The 13160-nt window shown below is 47.3% G+C and overlaps 1 protein-coding gene across 1 annotated transcript; it reads left to right on the top strand.

Moving 5' to 3' along the window:
• The first annotated feature begins 7524 nt into the window (after positions 1 to 7524).
• Positions 7525 to 12517, top strand: lpar4 (lysophosphatidic acid receptor 4). The gene is made up of 4 exons (XM_079529873.1): positions 7525 to 7822; positions 9547 to 9888; positions 11108 to 11382; positions 11659 to 12517. Exons 1-4 carry the CDS (start codon positions 7589 to 7591, stop codon positions 12053 to 12055), a joined length of 1248 nt encoding a protein of 415 aa, XP_079385999.1. The 5' UTR covers positions 7525 to 7588; the 3' UTR covers positions 12056 to 12517.
• Positions 12518 to 13160: the final 643 nt, after the last annotated feature.

The following is a 13160-nucleotide window of genomic DNA, read 5'->3' as shown; positions in this document are numbered from 1 at the left end:
TTAACTGGTTTTAACTTGTACGGTGACCTTGGGTGCCCTGAAAGGCGCCTTATAAATAAAATGTATTATTATTATTAATATTATTATTATTATCAGGTCAGACAGGTCAGGTCAGGTCAGGTAGACCTGCTGTACAGCACAGCAGTGGTTTTCAACCCTTTTCATATCAAGGCCCATTATTTATGTCATTTGAGCCACGGACCACCATTTGATGACATTTAGCCTCTCAGACCCATTTGAGCCACGGACCACCATTTGATGACATTTAGCCTCTCGGACCCATTTGAGCCACGGACCACCATTTGATGACATTTAGCCTCTCAGACCCATTTGAGCCACGGACCACCATTTGATGACATTTAGCCTCTCTGACCCATTTGAGCCACGGACCACCATTTGATGACATTTAGCCTCTCAGACCCATTTGAGCCACGGACCACCATTTGATGACATTTAGCCTCTCAGACCCAAAACTAAAGAATATGTTGTTGTCTTTGAATGAAATTTTGTCCACAATTCCATGCTGTATTGATGTTGGTACCATTAGGAGAGATAACAGGCAACAATGTAGATCAAAATAACAATTCTTCTACTATGCATTCTAATTGCCAAATGGACTCACAGGTCCATTAATTAATTTCATGCTCAACATTTTGGTCTACAAGCTCATAGTGCTATGAGTTTGTAGATCTGCTATTTTTGAAAAATCGTGAAAATGTGGCGCACATCTTTATATATATATTCTTTCAGAGCGAACGTTTTTAACTGAAATGAAATGAAATGATTACTATATTTACCCAGGGTATCTGGGCTAAGCTCAAGAACTTGTTTCCAGCCAGGCCCTGCTCATAGAACATTTCATCGTAGTGGTTCAATGCCTTGTTCAAGGGCACTTCAGCGGTGGTAATTTCAACGTGTCGGACCGCTGATTCGAACTGGCGACCTTCCGGTATCAAGACCGCTCTGCAATCCGTTCGGCCACCGCTGCCACAAACTCATATCTTTGCTTCTGGGGGGCTCCCTGGAACAACATATTTTCAGATGGGGTTTTTTGGGGGTCCTTGACATGAAAATGTTTGAGAACCACTGACATAGAAACATGGGTTTTTCAGAAAACTGTCAGAATTTAGAAGGAATTTGTAGAATCGGCCTCAGGTCTAAAATGGGTTAAGAGTTAAAGATCTAACACGGGTCCATTTGGTTACCAACTCTGGGGGACCACCTGGAACCCCCTGAAGGACCACTGGTGGTCCCCGGACCACTGGTTGAGGACCACTGGAGCACAGTGCGGTCTGTGTGCTGCTTCCATGCAGAAACATCATGTTGGCAGACAGCAGGCTGGGACTCAGCCATAGTACACACAACTCTGTGTGTGTGTGTGTGTGTGTGTGTGTGTGTGTGTGTGTGTGTGTGTGTGTGTGTGTGTGTGTGTGTGTGTGCGTGTGTGTGCATAAGACCCACATAAAGTATAAGTGCAGGGGTTCTCAACCCGTGGGTCACGACCCCTAGGGGATCGCCAAATTATTATTATTTTTTTGCTAACTGAATGGCTTGAAAATAGTTTGCATAGTACACATAGTACATGCATACACTTTGTGGCAGAGGTGGCCGAACGGATAGCGGAGCGGTCTTGATACCGGAAGGTCGCCAGTTCAAATCAGCGGTCCGACACGTTAAAATTACCACCGCTGAAGTGCCCTTGAACAAGGCATTGAACCACTACGATGAAATGTTCTATGAGCAGGGCCTGGCTGGAAACAAGTTCTTGAGCTTAGCCCAGATACCCTGGGTAAATATAGTAATCATTTCATTTCATTTGCCTTAATGATTATATCTGGTTTCAGAATTGATTTGATATATTTTCTCTAATATTAAGGTTATTTTTGCAGTCAGTTTGTATTGGTGGTGGAGAGGGGGCGGGGCGGGGGTCGCGAGACATGGCCAAAGCATTTCCGGGGGTCCCAGGCGGGGGTCGCGAGACATGGCCAAAGCATTTCCGGGGGTCCCAGGCGGGGGTCGCGAGACATGGCCAAAGCATTTCCGGGGGTCCCAGGCGGGGGTCACGAGACATGGCCAAAGCATTTCCGGGGGTCCCAGGCGGGGGTCGCGAGACATGGCCAAAGCATTTCCAGGGGTCCCCGGACAAAGACGTTGAGAACCCCTGTGTTAGTGCGTGCACATTTGGAGACATACAGTACATTAAGTGCCTCATGTATATGTGTTGCGCATGTGTCCGTGTGTGTACTTGCTTGTGTGTGAGCAAAAGTTTGCCGGTATGTGTGCTTGAGTGCATATACTGTACACTGTACAGTGTATGCGCACGTGTGGGTGTGCATGAGTGTGTGTGTGTGTGTGTGTGTGTGTATGTAGTGTGTGCGTGCGTGTGGATGTACAGAGTGTGTGTGTGTGTGTGTGTGTGTAGTGTGTGCGTGCGTGTGGATGTACAGAGTGTGTGTGTGTGTGTGTGTGTGTGTGTGTGTGTGTGTGTGTGTGTGTGTGTGTGTGTGTGTGTGTGTGTGTGTGTGTGTGTGTGTGTGTGCGCGTGCGTGCGGTTACAGGGTATACAGTGAGGGCATTGTAAAGCTCAGGAAGGCTTTTTGGAGGCGTGTGAAAATGTTGTAAAAATGTCACCTTGCAGCTGTAACTGATGGACTGCCCTGTGTGTGTGTGTGTGTGTGTGTGTGTGTGTGTGTGTGTGTGTGTGTGCGTGCAAAGCTACATGCCTACAGACAGACATCATGACACATACAGTACAAGGCCGGTCTTTTTAAAAAGCAGTGAAAACTATGTGTATTGCGTGCGTGCGTGCGTGCGTGCGTGCGTGCGTGCGTGCGTGCGTGCGTGCGTGCCCTTCACTGTCTCTCCAGCAGGAGCACAACACACAGGACAAACCTTCAGTGGTGGTAAAAGTACTCACATTCTTTACTCAAAGAGTAAAACCCATTTACGCCTGACGTCGCAAAACATTTAAATTTAAAGTCTTCTAAATCAGGGGTTCTCAACGTTTTTGGCCGGGGACCCCCGGAAATGCTTTGGCAATGTCTCGGGACCCCCGCCCCGCCCCCTCCCGACCCCCAATATAAATTGACTGCTACAATAACCTTAAACCATTTTGGGCGGGAACCCCTTTTGGTGTTTTAAGCATTGTTATAATTTAGCTATTTAAAAATAGCAGATCTACAAGCTCATAACGCGCCACCGAGTGGCGCGCTACGAGCTTGTAGGTCTGCTATTTTTTTTTAATCGTGAAAAAAACAAAAAAAAATATTTTTCTTTTTTTTTGGAAAATAATTTGGGGACCCCCTAAAATAATTTGGCGACCCCCCGAGGGGTCGCGACCCACGGGTTGAGAACCCTTGTTCTAAATCATGACAGTTTTCTGAAAAACCTATGTCTCTACAGTATATCAGTGGTGCTCAAACTATTTCATGTCAAGTACCCCAAAGAAAGTAATTGGCCACGGACCCCCATCTGAAAATATGTTGTTCCAGGGACCCTCCCAGAAGCAAAGATTTGAGTTAAAAACGTTCGCCCTGAAAGAATATATATTCGAAGATTTGCTCCACATTTTCACGATTTAAAAAAAATAGCAGACCTACGGTACAAGCTCATAGCACGGCACTCGGTGAGGCACCAGAATGGTTGTGATATTGTACAGTTGAAGGTGATGTTTGGTAAATCCTATATGAATGGTTGTGGTGTTGTACAGTTTTAGATGTTTGGTAAATGATATGAATGGTTGTCTTGTATGTGTGTGGTGTTGTACAGTTGAAGGCGATGCCTCCTGCTTTGTTTGGATATATAAATCGTGCTGTACACATCATACTGTGTCTCTTCCTCTAGCCTTTGTCAGACCCGAGGACCATTCTAAAACCTCCTTGTAATGTAAACCTTTGTGGAAAAATGCCAGTCAGGCTGTTATCGCCATATGCGTGTTCAGTCACCCTCCAACGCCATTCGCCAAAAATACAAACAAACACGTACAACCGATCAATGGGTTAAGTTTGTTGTTGTTTTAAGACGCTATATACCCCTAGCTGTCTGACTGTCACTCATCCTGGTTTCAACATCACAACGCTATGCATTGTGGGGGTTTTGCCTGGAGCCCAGTCTGCAGGGATGCAGACATGTTATGGAAAGGATGCATTAGGGGCGTAAGGCCACGAGGAAAGGATGCATCAGGGGCATGAGAGAGTCAACCCTGAGCCCTTTATGAACTTCATAATTAACACGCATCAAAGTCTGTCGCTGTCTCTCTCTCTGTGTGTGTGTGTGTGTGTGTGTGTGTGTGTGTGTGTGTGTGTGTGTGTGTGTGTCTCTCTCTCTCTGTCTGTCTGTCTGTCACAGAGAGAGAGAGAGAGAGAGAGAGAGAGAGAACGCTTTACAGACACATTAAAATACACACAGGCTTGCAAGTTCTACAGTGTTCTACATGAACACATTGGATCCCTAGGACGGGTATACTCGTCCTATAAATTAATGACGCTGGGTACTCATGACGAGCATGCTCGTCATGAGTACCCAGCATAGAAATGCTGAGTACCCAGAGATAGAAATGCCATTAAATGGGGGGGGGGTCGTAGACTAACGCATGTCAAAGTGCGGCGGTCCTTGAAATTAAAATGGTTGAAAATCACTGCTAGAACCGTAAGAATATTCTCTTATGGGGGTCCCTGCATGGCATATATTTTCAAATGGGGGGTCCGCATGGGGGGTCCGCATGGGGGGTCCGCATGCAGGCTGCGAACGGCAGCCACACACGAAAATGAAATCATTCATTCATACACTTGCAGGAACAACATTAATATTAAATTGCCTATGGGGGTGGCTCGGTCAGTGGACAACCGCACACATGCAGTCAAATGCACACATAGACCATGGGCTCCATCTTGCGCCACCCCTTACCCCTTATCCCTAAACTCTTTTGCAATTTTTTACTATTTTAAAACATTTAAAAATAGTTCAACTTATAGCCAATCTACATCGACACGTTGTTAGCTTGCAGATCGGCTATTTGTACTATTTTAAAATGTTTTAAAATAGTAAGAAATGGCAAATAAGTTTGGGGATAAGGGGTAAGGGGTGGTGCAAGATAAAGGGACATAAATTATAGCCCCCTTCAAATGCACTATAATGGACCGGACACATGGTACAGTACGTATGACACATGGTACAGTATGTATGACACATGGTACAGTGCATATGACATGGTACAGTGCGTATGAGACATGGTACAGTGCGTATGACACATGGTACAGTGCATATGACACATGGTACAGTACGTATGACACATGGTACAGTGCGTATGACACATGGTACAGTGCATATGACACATGGTACAGTGCGTATGACACATGGTACAGTGCGTATGACACATGGTATAGTGCGTATGACACATGGTACAGTGCGTATGACACATGGTACAGTGCGTATGACACATGGTACAGTGCGTATGACTCATGGTACAGTACGTATGACACATGGTACTGTACGTATGACACATGGTACAGTACGTATGACACATGGTACAGTACTGTATGACACATGGTACAGTACGTATGACACATGGTACAGTGCGTATGACACATGGTACAGTACTGTATGACACATGGTACAGTACGTATGACACATGGTACAGTACTGTATGACACATGGTACAGTGTGTATGACACATGGTACAGTGTGTATGACACATGGTACAGTGCGTATGACACATGGTACAGTACGTATGACACATGGTACAGTGCGTATGACACATGGTACAGTACTGTATGACACATGGTACAGTACGTATGACACATGGTACAGTGCGTATGACACATGGTACAGTACTGTATGACACATGTTACTGTACGTATGACACATGGTACAGTACGTATGACACATGTTACTGTACGTATGACACATGTTACTGTACGTATGACACATGGTACAGTGCGTATGACACATGGTACAGTATGTATGACACATGGTACTGTACCGTATGACACATGGTACAGTACGTATGACACATGGTACAGTACGTATGACACATGGTACAGTGCGTATGACACATGGTACAGTGCGTATGACACATGGTACAGTGCGTATGACACATGGTACAGTGCATATGACACATGGTACAGCGCGTATGACACATGGTACAGTGCGTATGACACATGGCGACCTCATCGCGATGACAGACGTAAACACAAAGGGCTGAGAAGCCCTGAGGACAGAATGCAAGCTATAAGGGCCGGAAGAATCACAGAGTCCAGGCGAGTTAATTTATATTCAAGCTAAAAAAAAAGTCGAAGTATAAGCATGTTGGGAATCCCCCCAACTGTTGGTTTTGAGCGACCTGCCCGTCACAGCCTAGGTGTGGGTGTGTCTGCCACCTGAATATGATTGATTGAATGATTGATTGAAGTATTTATTAACAGTACAGAATTACAGTACATTTCAAGCACAACTCAATTCAAAAACTGTTAACAGTGAGTGGACGACACCATAAAGCATTACACTTGTTCACAATAGGGTCCACCATTTTCAATTCATCAGAACATTTTAGAGACGTACAAATATACACTTCTATAATAACAGGAAATCAGCTTTGGCCAGTAGGGTAGTAGACCGTTCTGGGGGCTTGATGGGTCCAGAGTAATCTAGTAAGAGAGTGGTGACACGCTTTGATCTCGCCGCAAAGCGGGTGCCTATGGGCTATAGTTCCAAACATTGCTCCTATGGCTGGAACTATCCCATTGAGATAGAATGAGCACTTCCGCATTCCATTGTTACAATGCGAGTCAACGGGAGTGTCATTACTCTTACTAGATTACTCTGGATGGGTCCTGCTGCATGCTGTTGAGTCTGTGTGTGCGTGCGTGTGCTCCAAGCAGCAACACTGCCCCCTGTGGGAAGACGTGTGCCACGCGTGTGTGTCCCTCCAGGACAAGGCAGGATGACAAACGTGTTTGTTTCTCATTCCTTGACTTAATTGTGAGGATGTGACCCTTTGTTTTTTCCTCTGTCTCCACAGGAGGATCGACCGTCGAGGTCGTCACCCCGCATCCTGAGTGTGTGTGTGTGTGTTTGGACGTGCACGTCCATGTGTGTGTGAGCGTGTGCGTGCTACACGTGCATGTCTGTGTGTGTGTCCAGGATGGCTCGGTGGGAGCAGGACCGGTGGACTCCTCTCTGACACCATCGTGTCCCTGACATCGGACCCTCGGACGTTTCCTGACGGACGGACGGGGCGGACCGCCACTTTTTAACTGACCCCCCTGCCCACCCCCCACCCCCCACCGTGCATTACATTGAAATCGGTGACCTATGAATGCGGTTTCGACGGAAGCAACAGCTGTATACCTATTTGAAAATAGTACACACTCGCACACACACACACACACACACACACACACACACACACACACACACACACACACACACACACACACACACACACACACACACACACACACACACACACACACACACACACACACACACACACGGCCCTGCAGGCAGCGAGCGGGCCCTGGAGCTTATAAGCTCCACTAAGTTCCATTGTTAACGCCGGGGCCTGCCGGGGGCCCCACAGCGCCTCACCATGGCCAGCCTGGTGCTCAACGAGACGGGCATGGAGGACTGCGGCATCGACGACTCCTTCAAGTACAACCTGTACTCGGTGGTGTACAGCGTGGTGTTCGTGCTGGGCCTGGTCACCAACTGCGCCGCGCTGTTCGTCTTCTGCTTCCGCATGAAGATGCAGAACGAGACCACCATGTTCATGACCAACCTGGCCATGTCGGACCTGGTGTTCGTGTTCACCCTGCCCTTCAAGGTTAACGTTAACCCAGTTTTCTGAAAGAAAACCTATAGTTTCTATGTCAGTCGTTCTCAAACATTTTCATGTCAAGGACACCCACAAATATATTATATGTAATTGGCTGCCGACCCCCATCTGAAAATAATGTGATTCCAGTGACCACCCAGAAGAAAAGATTTGAGTTAAAAACGCTCGCTCTGAAAGAACATATTCAAAGATTTGCACCACATTTTCGATACACGAACATGGTGTTCGTGTATCGTTCGTGTTCACACATGCATTTATATTTTACACTCTCAAGAGTTAAATTGTTGTTAAATATCTGCATTACTTCATTTACAAGACGTCTACACGATTAAAGAACGTAGAAGAATTGTTATTTTGATCAACATTTTGCCTGTTATCTCAATACAGCATGGAATTGTGGACAGAATCTTACCCAACGAGAAAACATATTCTTTAGTTTTGGGTCTGAGAGGCTAAATCTCATCAAATGGTGGTCCGTGATCAATCAATAAATAGCCTATACTCTTTTTCCCAAGTGTCTATTTTCACTACTGAATGAGTACAAAGCCATTGACGGTCACATTATTATTGCATCATCTGTGAAAATAATCGGGAGTATTTTGAGACCTATCCGATTAGCCTGGTTAATAAACCAGACCGAATCAGCCGTTGGCAAAAAAAAGTTGCCTACCAGCGGATTACGGTCTGGCGAGGCTCAGTAGCACACCTCTTTCCTACAGGTCGGACCAATCGGGACACGGTATGCAATATAGGCGGGCTTTGGTACAGTGACGTTCAATGCTTGAGACTTTTGACTGACAGTAGCTCTGACCAATTGCGTCAAAGAGAAAATGTTCCCCGGGAAATGAAATCCAAGTGGAGCCAGCCCAGACTGATATACCGCGACAGTGTTGTGTGATATTAGTCTGGCTTATTAGCCAGGCTACTATCCGATACCGATATGGCCTTTTTATGGCCGATACGGCCGGTTCCGATACGCCAGTGGTTCCCAAAGTGGGGTCCGGGGACCCCCAGGGGTCCTTGAGGGAGTTCCAGGGGGTCCCCAGCTAAATTATAGTTTGGAACAAAATGGACCCTTATGGGACTGTAACTCTGAGAGGGTACACTCTGAGAGGGTCCATTTGGTTCCATTTGTACACTCTCAGAGTTAAATTAGCATTGATTTTACAATATAAATTGGGCGTCCCAGAGATAGAAATGCCATTAAATGGGGGTCCGTAGAACTGATGGTCCTTGAAATATTCTCTCATGGGGGTCCTTGGAATATACTTTCAAATGGGGGATCTGCGGGCTAATTAGTGTCAATTTGGGGGTCCTTGACATGAGAAAGTTTGGGAACCACTGTGATACGCTACCGACTATATGGTGCATCTCTATTCATAACTCCATGGTGTCTTTATGGCCCGTAGCACTTACCCTACCCCCTTAGATAGCACTTTTTGTAGACTTAGATAGCATCTGATACAGACTTATACCATGTTATGTAGACTGTATGTAGTCATAGCACTTCATAGTACATATGTATAGCATAGTATAGTATATATGTAGTTTATATAGTTTCATTATGTATTCCACTGTTACGTTCTTAGCTTACGCATGTTTCATGATAACTACTTTGTGATGTGATGTATTGCCATGCTTTTTGTTCTTGCTTAATGTAAGTCACTCTGGATTAAGAGCGTCTGCTAAATGCCTAAATTGTCCACGTGCAGGTGTTCTACAACGTGAACCGCCACTGGCCGTTCGGCGACGGCCTGTGCAAGGTGTCGGGCACGGCCTTCATCACCAACATCTACGGCAGCATCTTCTTCCTCACCTGCATCAGCGTGGACCGCTTCCTGGCCATCGTGTACCCGTTCCGCTCGCGCTCCGTGCGCACACGGCGCAACGCGGCGCTGGTGTGCGCCGCCGTGTGGCTCACCATCCTGGGCGGAGGCATCTCCGTCACCTTCTTCTCCACCATCAACCGGGCCAACCGCGCCACCGCCTGCTTCGAGGGCTTCTCCAAGAGCACCTGGAAGAACTACCTGTCCAAGATCACCATCTTCATCGAGGTAGGCCTTATAGAACTATAGCTGTCCAAGATCACCATCTTCATCGAGGTAGGCCTTATAGAACTATAGCTGTCCAAGATCACCATCTTCATCGAGGTATAGGCCTTATAGAACTATAGCTGTCCACGATCACCATCTTCATCGAGGTAGGCCTTGTAGAACTATAGCTGTCCACGATCACCATCTTCATCGAGGTAGGCCTTATAGAACTATAGCTGTCCAAGATCACCATCTTCATCGAGGTAGGCCTTATAGAACTATAGCTGTCCAAGATCACCATCTTCATCGAGGTATAGGCCTTATAGAACTATAGCTGTCCACGATCACCATCTTCATCGAGGTAGGCCTTGTAGAACTATAGCTGTCCAAGATCACCATCTTCATCGAGGTAGGCCTTATAGAACTATAGCTGTTCAATATCACCATCTTCATCGAGGTAGGCCTTATGGAACTATAGCTGTCCAAGATCACCATCTTCATCGAGGTAGGTCTTATAGAACTATAGCTGTCCAAGATCACCATCTTCATCGAGGTAGGCCTTATAGAACTATAGCTGTCCAAGATCACCATCTTCATCGAGGTATAGGCCTTATAGAACTATAGCTGTCCAAGATCACCATCTTCATCGAGGTAGGCCTTATAGAACTAGCCACGGGTTGATAACCCCTCGTGTAGAACAGTGGGTCGGGACCCATTTGTGTGTCAGGGAACCAATTTGTATGGGCCACGACTCAAGTAAAAACTCAATTTTATTAAAAGATATATAATATATAATATTTATTTAATATATATATATTTTTTTAATATAATTTCATAATGTTAAAAACAAACAAATAAATCCAAAGAAATTCCACGAATAAAAACAATGATAATAATTAAGAAGCACTGAAAATAGCCCGGTCTACAAAGCTCGCAACGTTGGAAGTTGTGTTAAAACCCATTTTGGGCGGGAACCCCTTTTGGTGTTAGCATTATGTTATGCTTTAGCTATTGAAAAATAGCAGATCTACAAGCTCATGGCGCGCCACCGAGTGGCGCGCTACGAGCTTGTAGGTCTGTTATTTTTTGAAAGATCGAAGAACGACTGACATATAAACATAGCTTTTTCAGAAAACTGTCAGGATGTAGAAGACATTTTTAGAATCTGATCTCAAGTCAAAATGGGTTAAATTAATCGTCATTCACGTGTGACTTTTTGTTGCGCCGCCGCCGGCTATAGATCGTGGGCTTCCTGCTCCCCCTGCTGGCCAACCTGGTGTGTTCGTCGCTGGTGCTGCGGACCCTGCGGCGGCCGGCCACGGTGGGCGGCTGCTCCGACAGCAAGCGGCGCGTGCTGAGGATGATCCTCGTTCACCTGGCCATCTTCGTGGTGTGCTTCGTGCCGTACAACTCCATCCTCTTCCTGTACGCGCTGGTGCGCACGCAGGCGCTGGCCAACTGCTCTATTGAGCGCTTTGCACGCACGCTCTACCCCATCACGCTGTGTCTGGCCAGGTAGGTCTATACTCACTACTCACTACACCCCATCAGGAATCAGCGTTTCGTCCCAGAGGGGTCGAAACGTTGATTCCTGATTTCCTAATAAACTACTGGGAGCTTAAAGAACGGTGTGTGGACTTCCTACCTTCTTCCTTGTATGTATATTTTTGTCCTGCAACCATCAACAGTTTTGAGATGTGCGTGCTTCCCGTTTGGATGTTCCTGCATGAAGCCCGTTGAAATTAAAACACTGCTTCTGGTGATGTGTTTTATCCCGATGTGTCCTCCCAGCCTCAACTGCTGCCTGGACCCGGTGGTCTACTACTTCACCTCCGAGAGCTTCCAGAAGAGCCTGACCACGGGGGGCTCGGGCGGTAAGGGGTCCGGCGGCAGCCGCCCGGAGAGCCACCCGACGCGGAGCGACGCCGACGCCCTGCCGGACCACCCGTCCAGCACCCTTACCAGGGACACACACGCCCCCTCCTCCTCCTCCTCTCCCTGCCTGATGTCCAGCAGCGTCCTGACCACCAGGGACACACACGCCTCCTCCTCCTCCTCTCCCCGCCTGATGTCATGCAACATCCTGACCAGAGACACACACGCCCCCTCCTCCTCCTCCTCCTCCTCTCCCCCGCTGATGTCCAGCAACGGCAAGGAGACCCCACCACACTCGGAAACCCAGTTCTGAGCACGGCATGCTGGGGGTTTAAAGGCGTCTCAACTTAATAGCTCCTTAAATTTAAAAAACAAAAATCCTCGTTTCCCCTAAGGCTCGTGCGTCCTTTGCTCTCCGTCTCGGCCCCTCCCGGGCGAGGACGCGCAGCGTGCGGAGGAAAGCGAGGCGAGGAGGACAGAGGAAGGACACGAAGAAAAATGTTGTTTTAGAGAAAACGGGACGCGGGTTCCTCCGAAGAGTCGTGTTTAGCTGCGTCCATTTCCGATGGCATATCAGCACAGCTGAACCCCACCCCTTGACTTAATGACCATGTTTAGACCACGCCCCCCTGAGCGGCTGGCCAACGCTGAAGCCGCCGAGACGTTAGTGGTCAGAGCTGGAACTGCAGGCGGGACCCTGCATTTAGCATGAGAAAACCCCGTGCAGCTGGCGTTTAACACGGAACGCTCGTTAGCACATCCGCAAATCGGGGAAAAAAATGCCGAAGTAGAGCGTTCTTCCGGGTCCTTCAAACAGGAAGTAGAGTGTTCTTCCGGGGTCCTTCAAACAGGAAGTAGAACGTTCTTCCGGGGTCCTTCAGGGTCCTTCAAACAGGAAGTAGAGTGTTCTTCCGGGTCCTTCAAAGAGGAAGTAGAGCGTTCTTCCAGGTCCTTCAAACAGGAAGTAGAGCGTTCTTCCGGGTCCTTCAAACAGGAAGTAGAGCGTTCTTCCGGGTCCTTCAAACAGGAAGTAGAGCGTTCTTCCGGGTCCTTCAAACAGGAAGTAGAGCGTTCTTCCGGGTCCTTCAAACAGGAAGTAGAGCATTCTTCCGGGGTCCTTCAAACAGGAAGTAGAGCGTTCTTCCGGGTCCTTCAAACAGGAAGTAGAGCGTTCTCCCGGGTCCTTCAAACAGGAAGTAGAGCGTTCTCCCGGGTCCTTCAAACAGGAAGTATAGCGTTCTTCCGGGTCCTTCAAACAGGAAGTAGAACGTTCTTCCGGGGTCCTTCAAACAGGAAGTAGAGTGTTCTTCCGGGGTCCTTCAAACAGGAAGTAGAACGTTCTTCCGGGGTCCTTCAAACAGGAAGTAGAGAGTTATTCTGGGTCCCTCCAACACCACTGAGCAACCATTAAAATGAAT

This window comes from Electrona antarctica (genome assembly GCF_951216825.1).
Source record: "Electrona antarctica genome assembly, chromosome: 19".
Taxonomy (NCBI): domain Eukaryota; kingdom Metazoa; phylum Chordata; class Actinopteri; order Myctophiformes; family Myctophidae; genus Electrona; species Electrona antarctica.
This window is presented reverse-complemented; position numbering and strand designations above follow the sequence as displayed.